This window comes from Mesoplodon densirostris, chromosome 8 (assembly GCF_025265405.1).
Source record: "Mesoplodon densirostris isolate mMesDen1 chromosome 8, mMesDen1 primary haplotype, whole genome shotgun sequence".
NCBI lineage: Eukaryota > Metazoa > Chordata > Mammalia > Artiodactyla > Ziphiidae > Mesoplodon > Mesoplodon densirostris.
The window spans coordinates 1,209,983-1,235,697 of NC_082668.1; the positions used below are offsets into that span (position 1 = coordinate 1,209,983).

The window sequence follows — 25,715 nt, forward strand, 5'->3', positions numbered from 1 at the left end:
AGAGCAGGTGTCCTGCCTTTGAGCTGGTATGGGCCTCCCTGGGCTCCCAGCCCTCCCTGAGGGCGCCTGCTGTCCTCACCAGGTTGGCCTCCTCCCTGCAGGTTCACTGTCACGTTGACATTGTCAGCCTTCTGCTGGACAACGGGGCCGACGTGAACAAGTGCACGGATGAGGGCCTCACGCCCCTCAGCATGTGCTCCCTCCTGTACTACCTGACCGGGTCCTTCAAGCCCAATATTGCCAAGAGGACGGTGCCCGAGCCCCAGGTCAGCTCATGGGCCCCCGCGGCCCGGCCGTGGCCCCTGCTGACAAGGGCACCATGCGGAGGATGGCACTGTCCATGGTCCAGTAGGTCGCGGGCTGGTCGCGGGCCCTGGAACCTTTTCAGGGGGAGCTGCGTGCCCGGTTCCACCGGGAGGGCATTTCTAGACGTGGGTGGTCTGTGGGCCCCATACCCGCTGGTCTGCAGGGATGTCCCTGCCTGCGGCCTCTGTGCCCTCCCTCTGGGCTTCAGGGACAGGTGGATGGACTGGCCGGTTGCCTAGCATGGGGATGGAGGGTCTGGAAGTGGAGAGGCACAGGCAGGCGCTCACACTCACTCACCCACGGACACGCACTTATACACACTTGCCCACACACGGTCACTCCCCATGACCACACGGATGGATACACACACACACACACACCCCGGCACTGGGAAGCTGTCACTGAAGCAGCTGTTTCCCGTCACCAAGTCCTGACGACACACAATCTCTAGAGGGCCGGGCTCCCCTCACAGTGTGGGCTCTGATGTGGCCAAGTACAGATTTTTCCTAAAAACATGTTCTTTATATGAATATGCAATGGGTTGTTTAGTGTTACTTTTTCCATGTATTACTAAGTACTTAAACACATTTTTCAGTCTTAATCTGTAAGACGCAGACGTGGATGGATAGAACCCACGTAAACAAAGCTCTTTGTGGGCCTCAAAGAAGTTTATGGGTGCCAAGGGGTCCTGAGGGCAGGCCATTTGAGCACCGCTGCTCTAGCCTGGCCCGGCCCCTCTGCTGCCACAGGCTGTGCGGTTGGTCAGCGAGACCTGCCAGGCCCCCGCCTGCCCCAGCACTGGGCAGTTCTCCACGTTCTGCTCTCCGCTCGCCTCCGCCCTGCCCCACCCCACCCCCAGCCCCTGCAGGCCTCAAGGACCGTGAGATAACACTGAGCACGTCAGCACACGTGTGATGGGGCTGAGGGGCGGGGGGGAGAGAGAGATTGAAGAATAGTTGAAGAAAGAGTGGCTGAAAACTCCACAAAAGTGCCGAAAATGTTGATCTATACATCTTAGAAGACAAAGGAATTCCAAAGGGTAAATGCAGAGAGATTCACAGACACATGATAGTAAAATTGGAGAAATCCATGGCCCATGAGAAAATCTTGGGAGCAAGAAGAGAAAAATGACTCATTACGTATGAGAGGACCCCATGAGAGTAATTGTTGACTTAGAGGCTGGAAGATAGTGGGATGACATTCAAAGTGCTAAAAAAAAAAAAAAAAAATTCAACCAAAATTCTTAAATCCAGCAAAACTATCTTTTAAAAATGATGGCAAAATAAAAACATTCCCTGTTCAACAAAAGCTGAGAGAATTTATTGCTAGCAGACCTGCCTTAAAAGAGATTCTAAAGGAAGCTCTTCAGGTTGAAAGCAGCCAACTGAGAATCCTATGTCCAGAAAAGGTAACTTTCAAAGATGAAGATGAAATAAAGGCATTCCCAGATAAACAAAACCCACTAGTAGCCTGGCCTTACAAGAAATATTAAAGGTGTTCTGAAAGCAAGTGATCAGGTGAAAATTTCTGTTTACATGAACACAAAGCACCAGCAAGGATGATTATAAAAGACAGTATAAATATTTCTTGCCTTTCCTTATCTTATTGAAATAGCAATTATATAAAAAAAACAGGTATATAGTTTCTACTTCTGGCATGACAGCATGAGGTGGTCCACAGACCCACTTCCAAGCAAGACTGTTGAAAATTATGATAATTTAAAAATCCAACCATTTAAAGTCTTGGTAAATGGTCTAAAGATCATAGAGCATAACATTTATTGAAGAAAATCAAATTTGGTAAGAACAGAGAATCTGTGGTATTCAGATCTCCCTTTCCCCTCATCTCTGAATATGAGGGCTGTCTTTCTGGGAAGGGTAGATGTCAGCAATTCTCATCCTGTCCCCAGCCACCTGACTTCGGTGCTAAAAGTTTATCAATTTTGTTTATCGTTTCTAAAACCCAGCTATGTTCTTTATTGATCTTTTTCTTTCTTTTCTTTTTTTTGTCTCTATTTCATTTATTCCCACTCTGATCTTTATTATTTCCTTCCTTCTACTAACTTTGGGCTTTGGTGTTCTTTTTCTAATCTTTTAGGTGGAAAGTGAGGTAGTTTGAGACTTTTGTTTGTTTGCTTGAGGTAGGCCAGTATTGCTATAAACTTCCCTCTTAGAACTGCTTTTGCTGCATTCCATAGATTTTGGAAAGTTGTGTTTCTATTTTCATTCATTTCAAGGTGTTTTTTATTTTATCTTTGGTTTCTTCATAGGCTCAATTTTTTAGTAGCATGTTGTTTAGTCTCTACATGTTCCCCCCCCCAAGTTTTCTTCCTATAATTGGTTACTAGTTTCATACCATTGTCAGAAAAGATGCTTGATATGATTTCAGTCTTCATAAATTTGTTAAGACTTGTTTTGTGGCCTAGTATGTCATCTATCCTGGAGAATGGTCCATGTGCACTTGAAAGGAATGTGTTTTCTGCTGTTTTTGGATGGAATGTTCTATAGATATTTATTAAGCCTTTTTGGTCTAATGTGTCATTTAAGGCCACTGTTTCCTTATTGATTTTCTGTCCGTATGATCTGTCCATTGACATGAGTGGGGTATTATGGTCCTCTGCTATAATTGTATTACTGTCAATTTTCCCGTTTATGTCTCAGTATTTGCTTTATATATTTAGGTGCTTCTATGTTAGTTGCATATATGTTTGTGAACGTTACATCCTCTTCTTGGATTAATCACTTTATCATTATATAATGCCTTTCTTTGTCTTTTGTTATAGACTTTGTTTTAAATTCTGTTTTGTCTGATATGAGTATTACTACCCCAGCTTTCTTTTTATTTCTATTTGTGTGGAATATCTTTTTCCATTCTTTCATTTTCAGTCTGTGTGTGTCTTTAGTTCTGAGGTGAGTCTCTTATAGGCAGCATATGGATAGGTTTTTTCTTGTAAATCCATTCAGCTACGCAATGTCTGTTTAATGGAGCATTTACTCCATTTACATTTAAAGTGATTGATAGGTATGTACTTATTGCCATCTTGTTACTTGTTTTCTGGTTGCTTTTGTAGTTCTTCTCTGCTCTTCTTTTGGTCTCTCTTCCCTTGTGGTTTGATGATTTTCTTTAATGTTATGTTTGGTTTCCTTTCTCTTTTTTTGTGTGTATCTATTGTAGGCTTTTGGTTTGTGGTTACTGTGAGGTTCATGTATATCTCTATCTCTATGTATCTATGTCTATATCTATCTACATATCTCTGTATTTATCTGCCATCTATCTAATTTGTTTCAAACTGATAGTCATGTAAGTTCAAACACATTCTAAAAACTCTACATCTTTTTACTCCCCCACTCCACATTTTGTTTTTGATGTCATATTTTACATCTTTATGTGTATCTCTTAACTCCTTATTGTAGTTAATTTTGTGACTTTTGTCTTTTTTTTTTTTTTTTCTTTTTGCGGTATGCGGGCCTCTCACTGTCGTGGCCTCTCCCGTTGCGGAGCACAGGCTCCGGATGCACAGGCCCAGCGGCCATGGCTCACGGGCCCAGCCGCTCCGCGGCATATGGGATCCTCCCAGATCGGGGCACGAACCCATATCCCCTGCATCGGCAGGCGGACTCTCAACCACTGCGCCACCAAGGAGGCCCCTGACTTTTGTCTTTTAACCTTTGTACTAGCTTAAATTTTAAGTGGCTGATCCACTGCTTTTACTATATATTTGCCTTTACCAGTGAGATTTTTTATTATTATTTTATTTATTTATTTTATTTATTTTTGGCTGCATTGGGTCTTAGTTGCGGCATGTGGGATCTTCGTTGAGGCATGCAGGATCTTTTGTGGTGGTGAGCGGGCTCTTCATTGTGGTGCGTGGGCTTCTCTCTAGTTGTGGTGTGTGGGTTTTCTCTTCTCTAGTTGTGGTGCACAGGCTCCAGGGTGCATGGGCTCTGTAGTTGTGGCACGCGGGTTCCAGAGTGCATGGGCTCTGTATATTGTGGCAAGCGGTCTCTAGTTGAGGCACGCGAGCTCAGCAGTTGTGGTGTGTGGGCTTAGTTGCCCCACGGCATGTGGGATCTTAGTTCCCTGACCAGGGATCAAACACACGTCCCCTGCACTGCAAGGCGTATTCTTTACCACTGGACCACAAGGGAAGTCCCAGTGAGATTTTTTTCATATATTTTCTCATTTCTTGTTATGGTCTTTTCTCTTTTGCTTAAAGAGGATGCTTTAACATTTCTTTTAAGGCTGGTTTAGTGGTGACAAACTCTTTTAGTTTCTGCTTGTCTGGGAAACTCTATCTCGCCTTCAGTTCTGAATGATAATCTTGCTGGTAGAGTATCTTTTGTTGTAGGTTTTTCCCTTTCAACACTTTGAATACGTTGTGCCACTCACTTCTGGCTTACAAAGTTTCTGCTGAAAAATCAGCTGATAGCTTTATAGGGGTTCCAGTGTTTGTGACTCTCTCTTTATCTCTTGCTGCCTTTAAAATTCTCTTTATCTTTACCTTTTGCCATTTTAATTATGATATGTCTCGGTATGTGTCTCTTTGGGGTCATCTTGTTTGGGACCCTCTGTGATTCCTGGACCTGGATATCTGTTTCCTCTTTCAGGTTAGGGAAGTTTTCAGCCATTATTTTATCAAATACATTTACTGCCCCCTTTTCTCTCCCTCTCCTTCTGGGACCCCTATGCCGTGAACATTAGTATGTGTGATGTTGTCTCAGAAGTTCCTTAAGCTGTCCTCATTTTTTTTTTTTTTTTTTTTTTTTGCGGTATGCGGGCCTCTCACTGCCGTGGCCTCCCCCGCCGCGGAGCACAGGCTCCGGACGCGCAGGCTCAGCGGCCATGGCTCACGGGCCCAGCCGCTCCGCGGCATATGGGATCCTCCCAGACCGGGGCACGAACCCGTATCCCCTGCATCGGCAGGCGGACTCTCAACCACTTGCGCCACCAGGGAGGCCCGCTGTCCTCATTTTTAAAAAGAATTTTTTCTTTTTGCTGTTCTGATAGGGTGATTTTCACTGTTTTGTCTTCCAGGTTGCTTATGTGTTCTTCTGTATCACCTAATCTGCTGTTGATTCTCTCTAGTGTATTTTTCATTTCAGTGTCTTCCTCAGCTCTGATTGGTTCTTTTTTGTATTTTCTAATTCTTTGTTGACGTTCTTACTGTGTTCCTATATTCTTTTCCCAAGTTTGGTGAGCGTTTTTCTGGACCATTGCTTTGAACTTCTTATCAGGTAAATCACCTGTCTCTGTTTCATTAGTTTTTTTCTCCTGGGGCTTTATCTTGTTCTTTCATTTGGAACATGTTCCTCTGTCTCATTTTGTTTGACTTTCTCTGTTTGTCTCTGTGAAATTATGCAAAACAGTCACCTATGCTGGTCTTGAAGGCATGTCCTTGTGTGGGAGTGTCCCCGTGCAGTCTGTGTGTGCCCAGTGGCTTTGGTGGGAGAGCTGGGTCTGAACTGAGCATGGCCACACCTTCTGGGGTGCACTGGCAGCTGCCACACATAACACCTTATACACTATTCCAGTTACCCCATTGTCCAACGTTCTCAGGGTGCTCTCTCTGGGTGGTAGGTAGTTTTTGGCATGTTGTAATTTTTAAATTTGCTGATATTTTTTTTTCTTATTTGCTGGGGATTTGCTATTCCCTCTCTCCCTGGGGGAATCACATTCTGCCTTACATTGGGCGAGCTCTGTGGGTGCTTTTGTATCTGCTCCTGTCATCAGCTGAGGACCAGTGGGACTCTGATGCTGCTGGGAGATGCTTCTGCTCAGAGCTCTGGCAGCGAAGCTTTCTTGGCCCCCACTGGCCAGCAGGGAGAGCTTTTTGTTCCTTCCACAGTCCAGGCCATACAGGGCTGCCAGCTCCAGCTGCCTGTCCCATGCCTGTCTGCTCACCTGTGATGCCCAGAAGGGAATGTTTCTGCATCTGATAACCACTCACACACTCACTACAACCACACAGGGCCTTTCTTTTTTCTTTTTCTTTTTTTTCTTTTTTTAAGTGCATCAGACGTAGCTCTCCTGTGACCTCAGGTAGCTGTTGATTTTATAAACACTTTGATTTTGCCCAACATTTCAACATGTCTGCCAGGAAGTGGGTCATTTCAGCTGAGGCTACCATGTTGCTGTGACTTCTTCAAAGTAGACATTTCTTAATATTTTCTCCTGTTTCTTGATATTCTCACGTCGGGACAGTCGGTCTGATTCCCCAGGTCAACGCTGCTGCATATTTTGACATCTTTGGCAAGTTCCTTGCTGGTGTGTTTCTCTGCTTTCCCAGGCTGGGTATAGAAATGGGTTTATGCTAGAAACTCTGTAGGTACCTGTCCTTATTTTCAGGCCACACGGAGAGGAGGAAAATGTTTAGGGTCACTGAGGTTTCACTTTCGAGGGTGGGGTCCTGTCTAGAAGGAGTCCTTGCTGTGCAGAGGGAGGGTCTGCTGGGGTCTCCCGGGATCCCACCCATGTGCCCCATCTTTGATGGCTCTGTCACGTGTCTTCACTTTCTAGTAGGGACACAGATGCCCTCATTCTAATCCTTCCATTATTCACTAGGGTCTTATGGTTGGGGAGTCACTTCTCCATCCTGGATGTGACTAGCACTTTGATTATAAACATCATTTCTAGACAGAGGGCTTGTCTCCAGGTAAAGGAGTGCCGCGTGTCACCTGGAGGGCAGCAGAGAATGCATTCCCGCATGTGTATGCAAACACTGGTGTATCTGAGTGTGTGCATGTGTGTGCACTGCAGACACACACGCTGGCTTTGCCTAGGCCACCCACAGGTAGCTCCCTGTGGAGCTGGCTGATCTCTGCGTGGGTTGGTCAGGATGTCTGTGGCTTCCTGGATCCCCATGAGGAATGAATGGGGCCCAGGAGCCAAGGAGGGGGAGCCTGTCACTGCCCAGCACCTGGCCTGGGGTGGGCAGGGCTTGGGAGCTCAAGGGTGGTCTGGGGCCCGGCCCAGGGCAGGGAGGGCCCAGTGCTGCAGGGACAAGGCAGAGAAACCCCTGAGGTGGGCCCCCTCCCTTCGTGCTCCTGACCTGTCGGCTGTCACCTCACCTGTGGACTCCTTTCCCCCACAGGGAAAATACATCCAGCTCTGTTCACAAGGAAACCCTTGAAGCAACGTGGCAACGAGCCACGAAGTCTGAGACCCTGAAGCTGCCACGCAAGTCGAGGTGCTTATATTCCACCTACAGTCACAAGTGAGCGTCTGGGCGCCGACCTGCGTATACGGGGCTCTAGGAGGAGCTGGGGCAGCAGGAACTGGGACCGCCCCAGGACTCGTGGAGGGGTGGGCAGGTGAGCACGCGGTTGTTGCCCGGCAGGTGTCCAGGGAGGCCTGAGCTTCGCCCCAGGCCCAGCAGGAGCTGCAACCCCTGCGGGACTCCCTCCGTGGAGCTGCATTCTCCTCCCAGGGTGTGCTGCCTGACCCCCCGCCCCAACCCCGTGCTGGGAGCCCAGCTCCCTATGCTCATGGGGCCCAGGGTCCTGGCTGCTGGTCCTTCAGTGCTCCAGGGCCCCAGGTGACAAGAGAAGCTTTGCGGAACGTTTGACTGGCAGGCCATCGTGGGCTGCGACACACAAATAAAGTGACCCTCAGTGGCTGCCGCCTCTGTGTTGCAGCCTCTGGCTGAGGGGCCGGGCCCTGCCCTCGGGGCGGTGCTGCAGAGGCCGGTGTCCAGGTGGGGCTGCAGGGCCCCCAGGGGGCAAAGGTGGGTCTGGAAGCTTTACTCAGGGATCCCACGGGACTGCCTGGGGAAGGGCAGGGTGGCTGGGTGAGGGTCCGTGCTCTGGTGAGAGAAGGTGTGGCAGGGCTCTCTCTGTGGCGCTGGGGGCTGACTGGACCATCAGGATGTCCCACCAGGCTTGACCTCAGGAGACGCTGGTCCCCATGCTCTGACCTCCTGGGCATCTCTGAGACTACTTGGCAGGAACTGGTAACGGGAACCTTCCTGGGCCATGTGTCCGGATGTGTGTGTACAGAGTGGGGGCGGTGAGGCTGGACGGCAGGGGGACCCCGGTCGGGGGCAGGACATGCACTGCAGCCGTGGGCCACACCGCCAGGCGCGATCTGTGTCTGAGCCCCTCCTGACCTCCCAACCAACCACGGCCTGCGGTGCACGGCCCACGGCTCACCCTTGCAGCCAGGCTGAGCACAGCGGGATCACTGCAGCCACACGCAGTCTCCAGCCTTTTATTCATACGAGGACTCAAAGAACACACGTCGCCTGCTGACGCCGTGCAGCACAAGGAAACAGCAGGCCTGGCCGCTGCCTGGCCAGTGACTGTGGCAGGGCCGCCCCTTCCAGAGATGCAGGTAGGGCAGGGCCAGAGTGCAGACCGCTCTGGGGCCGTCCATGTGTAGCTCAAGGGTGGGTGGTCACTGCCCCAGAGCCCCTGAGAGTTCAGCTAGCCCTCACTCGCAGGGAAGGAGGCCCCAGGCCCAGCCCCCTGCCCAGGCACGACAGGGTTACGATGGGGTGGGTGTGCCTGTGAGGCTGGGCTGCCGGCGCAGTGCAGGACCCCACACATCCCAGAAGCCCTAACCAGTGGCCAGGGGACCCCCAGCCCCGTGACGAAAAGCAAAGCAGCGCAAAGCAGCCTTCTCAGGGCCCGGGGGCTGGTTAGGACCACTTTCCCTGGCCATGGTGGCTCAGCAACCCCCAGACCCTCAAGGACCACCCTCCCTTGCCCGGCTCCCTCTCTCGCCAGCCCCTCCCCAGGCCCTGCAGACGGGAGGGCCCAGGAGGGTGGGCCCACAGGTGTACGGAGGGGCGTGGACAGCCTGAGTGAGTGGGGGTGCGCCCAGACCCCAGTGCCACGGACGGCCGCCCAGGACCTTCAAAAGCATTTCGGGAGGAGCTGAGAAAGCAGCTCTCGGTGAGAGGACGGGAAGCGCTTGAAGAGTGTACACGTCTGGAGAAGCCCTTAACTGTCAGAGCTCCCCGGGCCCCGCAGCTGGCGGGGTCAGGGAAGGGGTGTCCCTCCGGCCTGCAGAGCCGGGTCTCGCTGGCCCTGAGCTAAAGTTTCACCAGCCACCCAGCATCCCTGTGGCCAGGTGACAGCCAGGGGTCACCTGCAGCCCTGGTCTGTGTCGCCCTGAGCTGGGACTGGCCCTGGGTCTGGGCGGAGACGGGCCAGGACAACGGCAGGTGGCGCACCTGCACAGCCCAAAGTCCCCGTGTGGGCCGCGGGCCCACGTGGATGGTCAGGAGCCGAGGCCCAGCCCTGCACAGACGCAGCTGAGAGGTGGCTGGGGGGGTGGTGGTCAAGGTTCATGCGTGATCTCAAAGGTCCCGTTAGACCCTGGACGGCGGGAACCCCGACGCCCTCTCAGGGATTCTTGGGCGCTGGGGGTGGGCCTGGCTTTCAGACACCTGGAGCCCCCGGTGCTCGGCGGGGCAGGCGGGAGAGGAAGGCACGGCTCGCGCTCCGGCGGGACACTGCTCGGGCCGCCTCCTTGCAGGCCCTGGTGCTGCCGTGATGGCGCAAGAGCTGGGGCGAGAGACGGCACTGGCATCCCCGAGGTCCCTGAAATGCATGGCTTTTGGGGACGCTGTTCCCTGCTGACCTGAGGACCTCATAGAAAACTAAGAGCCAGGGTGGCTGGCAAAGCCACTCGCCTGGCCCCCAGCACAGTCAATGCCGCGGTTCCTCGCCGACCCTTCCTGTCCCGCCCCGGGGGCTCTCGGCCGAGGGAGTTCAATACCGTCTGGTTCGAGTTTTGGCAAAGTCAGTCCTTGGCCTCGGTCCCTGGGGCCGGGCAGTTACCGCCACCGGGGCCTGGCTGCTGAGAGCACCAGGGGGAGGACGGAGAGGAGCAAGAGGCACGTGCAGGGCTGGGGGCAGCCCGTGGCTGACGTCTTCTGGCCCTCCTGCTCGGAAAGGCCGGGCAGGGCGTGGCTCAGGGGCGTCCGGGAGCTGGAGCTCTTCTTGCTGACCCTCCGGCCACACTCGTCATCTGGGCAGCCCTCGCCGCTGCCTGAGCCGCTGCCGTCATCACCTGGGGAGGAGAGGAGGCTCCAGCGGGCCCGCCCAGCCCTGGGGGCCCCGAGAGCCGCGTTCCCCCACCTGGGCCTTGCGGGCCGCTGATGCCAGCTCCACCCTGACCACAGCACCCCGACCCCCTGGGCCTGCCGAGGCTGGGAGGCCATCCGGGCCGGGTCACAACTGTGCCTGGGGACAAGGGGCAGGGGGACTTTGTGACCACACCCGGGCAGCGGCAGCGTCCTCAGAGCCACTGTGGAGGCCCAGGGGCTGGGAGGGCCCCGTCCCCTGCACCCTTCCCCAGCTGGGGGTGCTCCCTGGCGTTCCGGCACCAACCCTAGGCTCTCAGCCCCCAGGCCCACCCTGGGCCCTGCTCTCACTGGCGTCCTGGAAGTCCACGTCGTTGCCGTTGTAGGCGCTGCGCAGACGGTTGGTCATGATCTTCAGCTGCATGATCTGCTGGCGGATGGTCATGTCGGGCTTGGTGATGTCCACCTCCACCTCGGGGTTGTTGATCTGGTTGGCCAGGCCATCACCCATCACCTCGGGGAGGTACCTGGAGGCCGGGAAGGCAGGCCCTGGGTCACTGCCCTGCTCCCCGCACAGGGGCACTGCCCCGGCACGCCTGCCCACTCCCCTCCCCCCGTCAGGGCAGTGGCAAGCCTGAGACCCCCCCAGAGGCTTCAGGGGCCAACGGGAGCCCGTGCAGACCCCACCGCAGCGGGGCGAGGATGCGCTGAGCACGGCGCCTGCTGTGGGGAGCTGGCACAGGGCGAGGACTCAGCCCTCATCCCAGCTCTGGGTCCCGCTGGGTGTCCCACGTCAGGTATGGCCCTATGCACACAACATCTGGTGCCCTAGACCGGCGAGGGGCCGTGGAGGAGGGATGGACTGTGTCAGCCAGGGGTCACCTACCGACCCTTGGCCACCCCGTTCCAGCAGCGGTCATCACTGGCCGCACTCATGGCCAACTTCTCACTGCACAGCGTCCCCGGGAGGCTGATCCAGAAGTCCTGGGCATCTCGGAGCTGGGCCTTGGCCTCGGAGACCTGCAGGGCAGCAGTCAGGCCACCGGGCACCCCGGCGCAGCCTGCCCTGGACCCCCAACCGCGCCCACCCGGGGCCTGCCCAGCTGAGGGGCCACTCACCAGCTTCTGCAGTGTGCCCGCGGGCGGCTTCTCTGGCAGTGCCAGCTTGCCCCGGCGCCTCTTCTCCTCAGGCTCGGGGCCCTGGGGGTTCACCTTGGGGTTCCCGCAGCCCTGGATGACCTTGGGGGAGAACGCAGGGGTCCTGGAAGGGTACGAGGCTGTATCCGGGGCGCCCCCCCTCGCCCACTGCACGCCCCTGCCCGCACCTTGGCCGTGAGGGTGTCGCTGTTGTCCTGTAGGGTGCTGATGGCCTCTGCCAGCCACAAGTGCACGCCGCCGATGACGCTCTCTGCGCCCGTCGGGCCCCAGAACTTGTCTGTGATGAGCACCATGGAGTCTGGCACAGGCGTGAGCACACACACAGGGGGCACTTTGTACGTACGCGCACTGGCTCACCATGTGCTACCATGCACACGGCAGCTTGTACGAGACGATATATCTGCATGCCGGCTCACTTCAGGCCAGCCCGTGTACACGTTAGCGCCTGTGTGTGTCGGCACACGTGCAGGTTGAGCACGTGTGTAAGCTTACGCCTGTCGGCACATGTACACCTGGCCCACCACACGCCTATGTTACCTCACACATTTTCATGTTGGCTCGAGGCATGCCATCACACATCCATGTTAGCACGTGTCTCAGCATGAGTGTGTGCTGGCCCACGTGTCAGCACGCGTTAGAACTTACATATCTCAGTATACAGGCACGCTGAGCCCTCCCGTCAGCCCACGTGTGTCGATATGGATGCACGCAGGCTCACCTCACAGCAGCAGGTACACACACTGTGGTACATCTGTGTTGGCACAGCTGCTTGGTGACCCACGTCACGTCGGCACACCTCAGAGCTGGCCCACCCCAGGGCAGCAACACACACGTTAACTCACGCACGTGTTGGCACGTATGCGCTCGGTGGGGAAGGGCAGGACTGTGACCCCTCGGGGCTCCCTCCCGGGCAGCTGCCCACGTTGCACTCTGTTCGCGACATTCAGGGGGCATCTTGTTCCTCGCCCCAGGGACTGCCTGCTCCAGAGGACAGGCCCGGTTTTGCATGCCCCCAACCCCCCTTCCCGCAGGTGGGGGCGGCAGTGGGAGCTCACCCAGAAGGTTCCTCCACTCGGCATCCAGGTCGGCCTGGTTGGCCAGGCAGCCCTTGAGCACGTTGCGGCAGTAGTCGGGGCAAGGCCGGGCGCCGGGCACCCCCAGGCAGTGGGCGCAGTACACCAGCTTCATGACGGCCCGTGAGCACTCCGGGCTCAGGGGCACCTGGGGAGGCAAGGCAGCCTGAGCGCCACCCCGCAGCAGGTGTGCAGCCCCACAAGGCGCGCCGAGGTCCTTCTCAGATGACCAGCAGGTCTGCTGGCCGTGGTGGGGCTCCGTCTAATAAGCGATACGCTCACAGAGCCGCGACTCCCCGGGGCACGGTGGTCACGAACCCTCCCAGGGAAGCGGGAATACCGCCCACCACGCAGTTGAATGGATGGAGGCTGGGGGTGACTCGTTAGGGACCCCAGTTGGGGTGAAGGTGGCTCACGATGCCCTCCCACACCCGACGCTGGTGGGTCTGACGCGAGCGAGCTGCCCGATGGGGCCAGGCATCCCCGCCCCAGCCTCGGAGCACGCATTTCCCTCATCTCCCGTCTCCCGTCCACCTGACCCCTGGAGCTGGCTCAGCATCCAGCCGCGGCCCTCCTCCCTTCCCTTTCTGCCCGGGACCGGCCTGGCAATCGCTGCCCGGAGCAGAGCTCACATGCTGGATCCTCCCACCCGCCCGGGGCCGGGGGCGGAAGGAGGCACGGGGAGGCCCAGAGCCCCGGGGTGGGGGCGCGGGGATGTGCGGCAGGGGGCGGGGCCTCCGCGCGCACCTGGGCCACCTTCCGGACCACGTCGCTGGCCACGCCCAGGCCCTGCACAAAGGCGCGCGCCGCCACGAAGGCGCGGGTGGCGCGCAGGCGCAGCTCGCGGGGGGCCTCCCCGAAGGGCCGCAGAGGCTCGGCCTGCTTGCCCAGGCAGTCCAGGTAGTCGTCGGGCAGCAGCAGCTGCGGGTGCAGCTGCCGGAAGAGGCGCTCGAGCAGGCGGGCCCAGAACTCGGCCAGCGTCTCCTCCAGGTGCAGGTTGGCGCCGCGGTAGTAGAGGCGCAGCTCGGCATACAGGTCGCGGAAGGCCTTGGCGTTCTGCACGTACAGCTCTCCGAAGGCGCCCGGGAAGGCCTCGTGCAGCGCCCGCTCCGAGTCGTTCAGCAGGCGCTGGAAGTGATCTGCGCGCGGGAGGCGGGTGTCAGGCCTTCCCGGAGTCCCCTGCCCACCCCGCGTGCTGTGGCAGTGCAACCGGCATTAAGGGGGCTCCGCCGGGGACCCCCGGTGCTCTGAGAGTCGTCAGAGCCTGCACGGGCCCTGGGTGCCCGCTCCCACCCTGGGTGCCCGCCCCCACGGGGCTCTGAGACCTCCCCCTCCTGGCCTGGGGCCTGGGCATCCAGAATCCATTTCTGAGCTGGGCCTTGAGCAGGGGACACACGGTGCCTCAGAACCCCACGAGATCACCTGGCAAGGGTCTGTGTGGAGGGGCAGGAGGGTGCTCTGAGTCGGGGTGGGACCCACTGGGGGAAGAAGGCCCAGGGTGTCCCTCGCCTGCTTTCCCTCCCAGCAGCTCTCCTTGCGTCCCTCCCCCTCCCCCAGCCTCTCTGTCACCCAGCCAGGCCCCCTGCCCTGGGGGTGTGCCTCTGTGCACTCTCCACCCTGCCCACCTCTGAGGCTCTCCTGGGCTTTCTGCCCTCCCCCTCGTCCTTATCTCTTTTGGACACCCTCCCTCTGGTTTTGGAAGCTGGCCAGCCTGAGGGTCTGGAGAGGGTCTCCTGCAGCCCTCGGGATGCACCCAGAGTCTCGGACGGGGGTGCCGAGGTGGGGCATGAGCGTGGGCCGCAGACCCCTGTGGTTTTGGGGAAATACCTCTGTGCCCCGTGTGCTGAGAACGAGGCCCCCAACGCCGTCCACCCCTTTCAGCAGGGAGACTGCAGGGTCCATAAGCACACAGACCGTCCACTCAGACGCTTTCTCGAGAGCTGTGGCCAGCCCTCCCCACACAGGCCCAAACTCGGGTGTCCAGGGACACAGGGCCAGGTTGGCTTTCCTCTGAGGCGTGGTGGACATTAGGCCTCTGGCCCTCGGACCCGTGTCTACACTCACCCCACCCAAGACCCTCCTGCAGCTCCGGGGGTGCCCCTGCAGCTCCCCAGGTGGAAACTGGGAAGGAGCAGACAGTCCAAGTTCCCGTCCAGCTCCCGCCACGGGACTGCGGGTCCTGGTCCCCACCCCAGCCTCCGGCCCACATGGGCAGTCTGTAGCTCATCACTAGCCCAGCAGCACACGGGGTGGTCACGGGGCCCCCAACCCCATGGCCAGCCCCCAGCCCCATCTTTTGAGCAGGGTCCTGCTCTGAGCCAGGCCCCTGGCAGCCGGCCCAGAAGGTGTGGTGCGTGAGCGTGGGCCCCGCATCCTGGAACACAGCCACCGAGGCCCGGCTAGACGCAGGTCCCAGGCGCACTTCAGACAAAGGCTCTGAGACCCCTGCCGCTGCTGGCCAGGTAAGGACTGCTCCTGAGGCACGAGGGGCGGGGGGAGCCAGAGCAGGCACGACAGTGGGGCTGAGGCGCGGGGCGGGAAGGGGCACGCAGAGGGGCGGGTGCAAAGGACTCTCGGGGTGGGGGGGGCACAAGTGGGCCTGGAAGCGGATGAGGAATCGCTTTTAACACAGATCAGTGTCCCGAATGGATGCTGTGCAGGCTCTGACATCAGCTGTGACTTCCGGGGCCCCTCCCACCGGCGCCCGCCTTCCCCTCCGAGGTGCCTGCTGTCAGCGTCACAGCGTCCTCCCACCATCCCTTGTTCAGGGGCCCAGACACGACGAGAGAGCTGGTGAGGGGCTGGGAATAGATGACTGACACACACAGCTGACCTGGAGGCTCGAGGGCCATGGCAGGGGCCCTGAACTCCTCGTGCCTCCACCCGGCACCCTGCAGTCCCGGCCTGTCCCCCAGACCTCAGTTCTCGCGCTGAGCTCCCCAGCTCCAGACCACCTGGTGGCCAGTGCCAGCCTGTCCCTGGCAGGTGCCTAGGAGAGCTCTGGAGGGCAGAGGGTCCCCTCTGAGGGCCTGATGGAAAGGACAGGCTGGCTCTCCCCAAACGTGCATGCCTCGGGGTGGACAGAGACCTGCAGGTGACTCCGAGTTCACGGATCCCCCGCTCAGGCCCCTGCACGCGGCCAGTGTTCTGCTACTACGTCCCCTCTGACCCTGCCTCACTGCGAGAGGCCCCCAAGTGCCCAGCCCCCCGCCGTGAGTGTCCTGCGGCCCCGGAGCCCCTCACCGTCAAAGCCCCGCAGCTGGGCGGCCAGTGTGGCCTGCAGGGCCCGGCCGCCGTCCAGGAGCGCCGTCTCCAGCTCGGCCCGGCTGCGGTTGGCCAGGTTCTCCTCCATCTCGCTGGTGCAGCAGGTGTAGCCCTGGGGGCAGATCCGCAGGTGCTCACCTGTGGGGTGGGGCTGGCGTGAGGGAGAGGAGGGCTATGGGAGGGAGGCTGGGGGGCGGGGCACCAGGAGAACGGGCCTCGCGGGCGGTGGGCTCTCCTGCACAGAGGGGACGTGGGCAGCACACAGGTGGGGCTGCCTGCCAGGGTCGGGGGAAGGCAGGCCCGGCTCGGGGCAGCGCTTAGGGTGGGCCGTGCAGCTCTCAGCACAGGACACAGGAGCAGGGCTTCCTTTGCAGAATCCCACCTCCAGCCCCCTGGGGCAAGCCCCAGTGGGGATGGGTGTAAAGCAGGAGTGCAGAAGGCTGAGCCCCAGGGCAGGGCTGGTCCTGCCCCAGGGGTGCTGTCCCCACTCAGCTCCTTCCAGCCCTCCACGCCCCCTGCGTGTGAGGAGCGCCGCCCCAGGGACCCTGAGCAGCTCAGCTCACGCCTGGACCTCAGCACAGAGAGGCCTCAGGTCCTGCGTGGGGGGCACGGGGGGCTCACAGGAGAAGTGTCCAGGCCTGCCCGGCGCCCCTCCCTGGGCCCAGGCTGAGGACAGGGAGAGGAAGGGATCCCCGAGGGGCGGGGCAGGACAGCCCCAGCCTCCCCGACCCCAGTCCGGGGTGCCGGCTCCCACTGAGGACAGCAGGCCCTGCATGCTGGGCAGGCCACCCACCCAGAGCTCCGGGCCGGCCAGAGGCAGTGGCCCTCCAGGCCGAGGCCCACCCCGTCAGGACAGCCCGGGCACAAGTCTGCTGGGGCCCTGCTGCGAGACCCGCACACACCCGGCAGGACACACCGAGCCCCTCAGGGGTGTGCACCCTCCTCTGTACCCTCAAAGCCACCATCACCCCCGTGCCACCGCCCGGGCGCGGGCTCCCGGCAGCACTGCTTACAGCAGCGCTAGGATGTGACTGAGGTTGCTTCCACCACGCTCGTGGTGCAGGGCGCACCTTTGAAACTGTGCTGGTCCCAGTTCTGAGGTGGGTGTTGTGAACCCACTTTACAGACCAGGAAACTGAGGCTGGCAGAGATGAGAGTTCCTGTCCGAAGTCACATAGTCAGGGGCCAAGTGGCTCAGGCCGCTCGATTTCAGGCCCCCACGGCCACTGGGCTGCCTCAGAGCCCCCCAGGCCCACTCCCCACAGGCCGCAATTCCTGCCTCTAAGCAGGGCAGGGCACGGAGGGAAGTGGACTCAGGGGTCTGACCTGGACACAGGCTGTGTGGGGCTGGGGTCGAGGGCTTGCCCGGTGCAACCAGCACGGTTGCAGGGGGTCGTGGAGCAGCCTGGGCAGAGATCTCTGGGTCCTGAGGCTGCCCTGAGGGGTGGGGGGCTGCAGGGTGGGCAGCGGCCTCCAGCGGAGGCCTTGCGGCGGGGAGAGGGGTGGGTAACACCAAGTCATTCTCCGCAGGCTGAATTAACCCTGAAGAGCCTGCGGGGGTGGCTAGGTCACACTTAAGTCTGAGCGTCTTCCTTTCCTACACACGCCCCGGGGAAGCAGGGACAGGTGCGGAGAACACAGTCGCCCTATGGCCCCTCTGCAGCTCTGTGCCAGTCAGTGTAACAGCCAGAAGAGGGCAGCGGTGCCCCAGGCACGGTGGGAGGGGGAGAGGGGCGCTGCACACTCGGGTGGCACTGAGGGAGGCGTCAGGGGTCGGTGGGGAGGAAGGAAGGTGGGGGGGCAGAGGCGGGAAGCGCAGCTCCCTCCCTCTTTTCCCTCACAAACCTGCCCCCAGCTGCCTCGCCCCCGGGGCCTCCAACCCTGCTCCCAGGGCCTGCTGTCTAAGGGGCCCTGTGGCCTCCACCCTGGAACAGGGTTGACTGTGGGGTAGATGTCAGAGCTCGTGTGCCTACGCCCTGCAGAGCCCCAGGCCCGCGGGGTGGGGAGTCAGGGGTCTGGGACCTGCCCCCTGCCCCGGGGCGAGTCAGGCCTTTCTGGCCACGTGCGGGCCTCACGGGAACCAGCTGGGGTGGAGGGACAGAGCCTGGCTCCCCAGGGCCTGGCAGAGAGTAAGCACCCCCATCCCTGCCCTCCTTCCTTCGGGGGGTGGGGTGGGTGGGCACCTCCAGGCAGGGAGGGCTGGAACCCGAGGACGTCCCCAGAGACAGTTCTTCCTCAGCTGCCCTTGCTGATGCTGACCCGTGGCCCTGGACCATCGCCAGCAGGGGGCAGCTCACAGAGCAGGACAAGGGTCCTCCACCCGGCGTCCCAGCTGGCAGAGCCGGGCAGATACTGGACCCGTCTGCCTGATGGTGGAGGCTGTGCAATAGGGCCGTGTGCACCCAGCCTGGAGGGGCCTGGGCCCCGACCGCCCTCCCCCTGGCCTCCCCTCCAACCGCAGGGGCCAGGAGAGCACCCTTGGCGAGGACCCTCCCCTGCTGCTTGGGACCAGCGGGCGGTGGTGGTGCCGGGCTGGGGGTCGGGGGCTGAACTGGGGACATGCCCTGGGGCTGGGAGTGGCTGCAGGTGCCAGCCTAGGCTCAGCTGTGACAGGCACCCAGGCCAGGCTGGATGGGTCACGGGGCAGTGGCGGGCAGACAGGAGAGGCAGGAGGGTGCAGGCTGCCGAGCTGCAAGCACCTGCGGGCCACAGGGGCCGGCGGCCTCCCCAGCTGGCTGCCCTCCCTCCCGAACCTTCCATTCCTGAAGGCAGGAGAGAGGCGAGGACAAAACACCCAGGACCCCCTTTTCTAAGGCCGGCTCCTTGGCACTGTCGGGCCCACCCACCGCTCACAGCCGTGAGCCGCCCCCCCTCACCCTTAGCCTCCCTGCCCCTCCCCCGCCCCCGCCGCCTCCTTGCGGCACCTCCTCAGCCCTGCCTGGCCACCTCGTCCAGCCAGCCCGGTGACCTGCGCTGTTCCGGCCGCCCCAGCACAGCCCCCGTCCCTCCCTCCCTCCTCGGACACACACGGGAGTGAAGACACGGAGCCAGAGCCCGGGCGCCGGCCTCAGGCCCCGGGCAGGCTGGGCTGAGGGTCCCCGAGCCCGCGGCAGGGCAGATGCGGTGGCTGGTGCTAGTCGATGGTCAAGGCACTGGCCCAGCTCGGCCTGGGCCCGCAGGTCATCTGTCGGTCCTGGATATCAGCTGGGCAGAGGTGGGCTCTGCAGGGCACCTTCCCAAAAAGCAAGTCTGTTCCCTGATCTAAGCCAAACGGTTGGAGGAGGGTGGGGCCTGCCAGAGAGGAGGTGAGCTCCCTGACCCTGGAAGTGTGCAAGGCAGGCTGATAAAATCCCCCTCTTGTCATTTCAGACCTCCACCCCCAAACCTCACCTCTTCTCGGCTAAATGCCTGGAGAAAGGGGGGCACTCGGGCCAGGCAGGAGGGCATGGCTGGTGTCCCGTGCATCTTAGAGCTGCCCAGTCCACCCCTGCGGTCACCCCCCCTCCGCCCTTTCCCCTCCCCACTGGGAGGCATCAGCCTATCTGCTCTTCCCACTGACCCCTCCCATCTGCACTGAGGCTTCTCCCCCAGCTGGCCAGTGATGGCCCCTCCTTTCTGCCTCAGTCTGTTGCTGCTTTTTCAACAGCAGACTACATCCTTCTAGAACTCTCCCTTCCCTCAGCCTTTGGGACACCTCCTCCTCTCGTGATCCCGGGTTTTTTGGGGGGAAGAGGGGAGAGCTCTTTCATGGCAGGTTTGCTCCCCCATGCCCAGTCTCTTTAGAGCCTCTCCTCTAGGCCCGGCCCCCAGGTCCCAAGTCTCCAAACCCCCAGCCGCTCTCCCCAGGTTAAAACACCTGCACTCGCTTCCTAACCGCCCCCACCCCCAGCAGTTCCTTCTCTTGCTGGATGGCAGACCACGTATCCGCCTTCTTCCCCCCATACTCAGACCTCCTGGGGTCACCCCAGATTCCGGCTTCTCCTCAGCAAGTCCCATCAGCCTATGGCTTAAACACCTTTAAGCCTCACACCTCCTGCCACCTGCTGACACAGCCGCAGTTCCTCCTAAGGGCACAAGCAGCCTCCTGATGGCGTTCCCACTCAGCAGTCCCCCCACCGGCTCTGCAGACCCAGTGCTTTAGCCCAAGACCCCATCCCAGCAGGGATCCCCATCACCAATGCTGGACGCAGACCTCATCCGTCCGGGCCCAGCCTGGCAGCCGCTCCTGACTGGTGGCCCTAGAGCCCTCCCAAGGAGGCTGCAGAGGGAAGATGGCGCCACACCAAGCCCACCTCTTCAGAAGCTTCTGCAGCTCACACGAGTACGCAGACCGCCTGCTCAACTTGCCTTTACAGCCACGTCCCAGATGCTCCGCACCAACTAATCCTGCCGCCCCTAGAATACTCTCGGCAATTCGGTGTAGGCAATTAGCCGCCCTGGCCTCCCAGGACGGTGCTGGAATGCAGCTCTGTGGACAGTTCTAGGCACCCTGGCCTCCAAAACACGAGGGAGAGGCCCAGGTCTGGAAAAGCAGTTAGGGGGCTGCGTCCCTACCCCTCCCTTCTTCTCAGCTCTGGACCCCAGCCGGCCTGCTGAGGGGGTGGGGCGTGCAAAAGGCTTTCCCTAAGCACGTGACCCTTCTTGGGACAACTGCCCATGCCCACTCCTGCTCCTGGACCCCTTCCAACTCCAGTGGGCGTTGCAGGAGCCTGCTGGCATGTCCACCAGCCTGCTGGTGGGGGGCACTGGACAAATAACCCGAGGTCCCCTGGGCACCACCCAAAACCTGAGCTCCAGACCTCCTTTCCTCATCTCCTCACCCCGCCCCCCCCACCCCGGCCCCGACCAAGAAGCGTTTGTCCCTGGCCAGTCTCTGTGGCAGGGTCACCCTGAGCACCTAGAGTCTATGCAGGGGGCAGCCTCAGACCCACCCCGGACGGGACATTTCAACCACCATCCTCCCCCGCTCCTAACGCGGCGACAAAACCCGTAGCCCCTCCCGCCCCGCCCCCAGCGCGCTCCTCTACCCCTCGCCGGCCGCCTCTCCGCCGGCCCTAAGCGCCTCCACCATTCCGGCCACGGGACAGCATCACCAAGGCGGCCCTCTGCCGCCGCTGCGGAGCCTCCGTCACGCACGGGGACCGAGTCTGAGGGGTCTCGGCTGCGACACCTCTGCGCTCGGCGGGAGGGGTCCGCCCCTCAGGCTCGCCAGGGCTCCCGCTGCCCAGGGGCTGCGTCGCTGGCGGCGGGACAAAGGCCGAGCGCCCGGGCGCCAGTCGCTGCCGGCCAGGGACCGAGGGCCCCACGCCGCGGCGCAGGAGCCGGCGCGCGAGGGTCTGGAGCGGCGGCCGAGCTCCTGGCTCCTGGCGCAGCGAGCGGGGGGCGCTGGCGCAGTGGGCGCGGCCGCGCAGAGAGCAGGGGGGCCGCGCCGCCGGGGCCTGCGGCAGGCGAAGGGGGGCGGGCAGCAGGGCGACGCGATTGGCGGGGAAGGGGCTTGCCGCAGTGGGCGCGGCAGGCCCTGGCGGGGGTGGCAGGAGAGGGGGCTCGCAGGGGCTGCCGCAAGCGAAGGGGAGGGGAATGGGTTTGACGGAAGAGGAAGGGGGGCTTGCTTGCAGGAAGAGATGGGGGCGGGGAGGGGGGCAGGGGCGCCGCGGGGATACAGCGGGAGGCACGCGAAGATGGGGTGAAGGTGGGGAACTGAGGGGAGGAGAGGTGGATTGGTGATGGGCGCACTGAGGCTGAGGGATCGATGGGGTGGACACGGACACTGGCGGGGGGCTCATGATGGGAAGGAGGTGGAGAAATGGATGACGGCGCAGACGAGGGCTTGTGGTGAGGGTGAGAGTGAGGGCAGGGTAGCATGGACTGAAGGTGGGGTTCTGGCGGTGGTGATGGGGGACGACAGGGCTGGAGATGAACATGGCTAGGAGGAGGGAGTGGAGGTGAGGGTGGCGGGCCTGCGGATGGAGATGCGGTGGGCTGGCGGAGATGGAAATGGGTATAGGGCGGGCGGCGGGCTGGGCCCGGGCGGGGTCACCGGCTTGGATCCCAGCTCCGCGGACGCCGCTCGGGCTTAGCCCGAAACCCCTTCTCGGCGGCGGCTCCGGCGGCGGCGTCCCCAGTGCGGTGGTGGCGACGGCGGTGACGGTCCGGGCGGGCGGCGCGCGACGCCGGGTGCGGGTGCGTGGGGGTCTAGGGGTCCGCCCGTGGAAAGGCGGAGGAGCAGGATCGGGCTGGAGGGCTTGGAGGAGGCGCGCGGAAGCGCAGCCGAGCGGGACCGCCTGGAGGACTCCGCGGCCGCCTCCCAGGGCGCCACTGCAGCCGCACTGGCGCGCACCGTGGAGGGCGGCGGCTCCCCGTGCGGCGACGCGCCTCCTCCCGCAGCCCCCGCCCCGCTGCGCTCGGCACCGCCCCCGTCTCCCAGGAAACCGCCGCGGCCGCCCCGCACCCTTCCCGCCGCCGGCTCGGCAGCCGCGCTCAGCCCCCGAGCTTCCCACGGCCAGGGGCCCACCCGGTGCCCGCCAGGCTCCTGCCGCCCTGCCCTACGGGGGGCTGCTCCCCATCTGGAGTCTGGTGCGCAGGGGAGCCAGGGCCCATCCCAGAATGGTGATGGGAGGGGCGTCAGCTCTCTCCTCCGAAGGAGAGTGGCAGCCCACTGCCTGAGAGTCCCCTCTCCGCATGACAACGACCAGATCCCTACTGCTGTCTGGGCACTCAAGGGCCACCATCGGTCACTCCCGTATCCTCTCCCCGCCCTCTCCAGCCCCCAGCCTCTGGCCTCAGGGACCTGGGCCTCCATCCTAACGTCCTGATCTGCTTCCCTAGGAAATATCAGACCGCGCCTGGCCACGCCCTCCTCTGGCTCAGCCACCTCCTCCTCCTGGATCACCCTGCCACACCCAGGACCAATCCCCTCCACTCGCTGCAGCCCCAGCCCTGCTCCTTGCCTCCGCAGTGCCTGACAGACCCACTGGAGAAACCACCCACTGAGGCCCCCCTCCCCGCAGTGCCGCCGCGCCGGGTCCCCCCCTCCCCCGTCCCCACCCCGGACAGCCTGCACAGGGACACGGAGACACGTGCTGCACAGGTAGCTCTGGAGCGAAGTGCCCTCTCCAAGGCGGCCCAGAACACTGAGGGCCCCCGAAGAAGGGGGTTCCACCAGGTAACTCACAAGGCCGCTCTCTGCTGCCTGGTTCCTGCTCAGGGACCCCCCCCCCCAGCAGGCCACCCTGCCGGCAGGCACCGGGCTTGGGGGTGCCTTGGCGAGGCGGTGGGCCCCCCGGATGTGGGCCTGGAAGCAGCTCTGGCTCAGAGGCCAGGCCTCTTCCCACTGGCCTCCCCACAGTGCTTCAGGGTTCAGGGCTCACACCGTGGCCTCAGAACAAACTGGGGATGAAGGGGCGTCTTCTGTGCCCGTGACCCCAGGTCTTGGTTGCAGGGCAGGGGCCTCTCTCATGGATCCTGGGAGTGAGATGCTCCCTGGAAGCCTCACCCACCAGGCCAAGCTCAGCGCTGATTTCTCATCCTTGGCCCAAGCCAAGCTGCAGAGGACACTCACTCAGGACTCTACATAGCCATCCCTGACAGGGGCTGGGTGGGAACTCCTGGGCTCCGTACAGCTCTCCCATTTAGCTTGTCCGTCCACCCAACCTCTGGGCCAGGGGGGCAGCCCAGGAGATGGACTGATGCTGCCTGCCTCTGCCGTGTCCACCGGGGAGATCCTGGAATAGCAGAAGGGGACACTGCGGCCCAGGGGTCCTCTCAGCCAGTTTCCCCCGAAGACCCAACGTAGGCCCATCCATCCACGCCGGGAAGGCTGAACAGGCAGAGGGCACAGACCCTCAGCTGGGCCAGAATATAGAGCAGACCCCTGGGTGCCACTGAGGGAGCCCTCGGGGGCAGGCTGAGTCCCAGGCCCACGCCCAGCACCGGCTCCATAAAGGGGAAGGAACAGAGAGGCTCAGCCGCTCACCCCCAACTGAGCACCAAAGCCTGGCAGCCATCTCCAAGGTCACGGCCATCCCCGCTGGCATCCAGCTCCGATTGGCTGCTTCTGCTAGCCCCTCGATCTCACGCACCCTTCTCCCTTGCCCTACTCTCTTTCAAGGCCCATTCACCTCTCCCTTCCTCCAGGAAGCCTTCCAGGTCCCTCTGGGACAAAGCACCTGCCTAGCCTCTAACCTCCCTGAGCATGGGCAGCCCTCCCTGGGGGCTTTCCGACTGGCCACCCTTCCCAGCAGCAGCAGGAGAGCTGCTCGGCCTGCTGGTGGGAGCCTCTTCTCTCGCCTCTCTGCCCAGCACCCACGCTGGACCTGGTGCTGAGTAACAAATATGTGTAAAGAAAGGGTCTCTGTGCAGTGCTGGCATTCAGGGAAATGAGGCTTAACACCGGCGCTGCCCCACAGCCGCAGCCGCAGACCTCCCCCTCCCCTGGAAAGCCAGCACCTCCCCGACCCGAACCCTCCCCAGAGGCGGCATGACAGCCAGCTGCGTGCTGCTGTGAGGGGGGCCTGCGGGGGTGACTTCACAGTCCACAAGGACTCCCTTATCCTTCCAGAGGCCCCAGCCACCTCCTGATGAGATGGAGCTCTCACTGGGTGCCTGCAAGGGTCTCAGCCATTTCCGGGTTTGAGAATCCTTTCCTCTTCACGACAACTGCTCTCTCCCATTCTACTGCTGCCAGCGCCACACAGGGAGCTAGAGTGACATGCCCAGGCGACTCATCTTGGAGTGCTGCAAGGGACACAGAAGAATCCTGGCCTCCCCCGCCTCTCCCATCGCAAGACCCCCCTTGATTCCAGTCCCAGGGGAATTCCTGAGCAGGAGGGCGGCGACTGAAGCAGGAGCAGACACGCTCTGCCACCAAGCGATACGCAGACGGAGCCACCCGGAGGGCCCTGGAGTTCTCAGGTGGGACGGTCCCCAGCTGCTGACTCAGCACGCCCGCCCAGGCAGCACCTCCGGGCTCAGCACACACCCAGCTCGCCGGTGTCGGGGCACCGAGCCCAGCCCCAAAGGCACGACTGTGAGGGCGTGCGCGCAGATACAGCCAGGACACAGCTAACTGTGCATTTCAGATACACGATGCATTATTTTTCAGAATAGAAGTATCTGGCCCCAAAGAACTGAAAGCAGGGACTTGAACAGAATCTTTTCCACCCCTGTTCACAGCAGCATTATTTGCAGGAGACAAAAGGTGCAAAGAGCCCAAGTGTCCACGATGGGTGAACAGATAAACACAACGGGGCACGTCCATGCAACGGACACCATGCAGCCCTGAGTCACGAAGTGCCGACACACACCACAACGTGGATGTACCCTGAACACATGATGCTGAACGCGAGAAGCCCGTCTTGACACGACAAATACTGTTATGCTTCCACTTAAATGAGGTCCCCAGAGGAGTCAAATTCATAGAGACAGTAGAATGGTGATTACCAGGCATGAAGAGAGGGGGGTGGGGGGGGCGGTGAGTGTTTAATGGGTATGAAGTTGGGGAAGGTGGATGGTGGTGACGGCTGCACAACAGTGTGAATGAGCCTAATGCCACTGAACGTACACTTAAAATCATTAAAACGGTAAATTTTATTATGCATATTTTACCACCAAAAAAGCACACAATCCCCCCTCCCCAATATTTGGGACATACTTATACTAAATATGTGGAGCATACTTATACTAAAAATGTATTTGTTGTTTATTTGAAACTTAAATATTCAGGACATACGCTATAAAATTATTAACTATCTGAAATTGCAATTTAACTGGGTCTCCTGTAGTTTTATCTGCTAAATCTGGCGGCCCGGCCCTTTGTGGGGCGTGGGGAGAAGCCTGACCGAAGTCACTCAGGCTCCCCACCGGCAACTCCCCGCCACACGTGGGCATGC

General features: G+C 60.6%; 2 protein-coding genes across 11 annotated transcripts in view; one reads left to right on the forward strand and one right to left on the reverse strand.

Moving 5' to 3' along the window:
* ANKMY1 (ankyrin repeat and MYND domain containing 1) overlaps positions 1-7,522 on the forward strand; it is a 27,506-nt gene extending 19,984 nt beyond the window's left edge. For 8 of the 10 annotated variants that reach the window (XM_060106537.1, XM_060106539.1, XM_060106533.1 and 5 more), the window contains one exon: positions 102-1,551. In XM_060106537.1, the coding sequence (XP_059962520.1) occupies positions 102-545 (444 nt within the window). In that variant the 3' untranslated portion in view covers positions 546-1,551. Of the gene's footprint in view, positions 1-101; positions 1,552-7,396 lie in introns of those variants that run through there. The other 2 variants (XM_060106541.1, XM_060106543.1) reach the window with 2 other exon arrangements.
* Positions 7,523-8,497: 975 nt separating this feature from the next.
* GPC1 (glypican 1) overlaps positions 8,498-25,715 on the reverse strand; it is a 29,627-nt gene continuing 12,409 nt past the window's right edge. Inside the window, exons 2-9 of the mRNA XM_060106811.1 lie at positions 15,808-15,966; positions 13,312-13,703; positions 12,547-12,712; positions 11,659-11,789; positions 11,453-11,572; positions 11,220-11,353; positions 10,685-10,860; positions 8,498-10,320 (exon numbers count right to left, since the gene is read on the reverse strand). Coding sequence (XP_059962794.1) covers positions 10,085-10,320; positions 10,685-10,860; positions 11,220-11,353; positions 11,453-11,572; positions 11,659-11,789; positions 12,547-12,712; positions 13,312-13,703; positions 15,808-15,966 — 1,514 coding nt within the window. The 3' untranslated portion in view covers positions 8,498-10,084. The remainder of the gene's footprint in view (positions 10,321-10,684; positions 10,861-11,219; positions 11,354-11,452; positions 11,573-11,658; positions 11,790-12,546; positions 12,713-13,311; positions 13,704-15,807; positions 15,967-25,715) is intronic.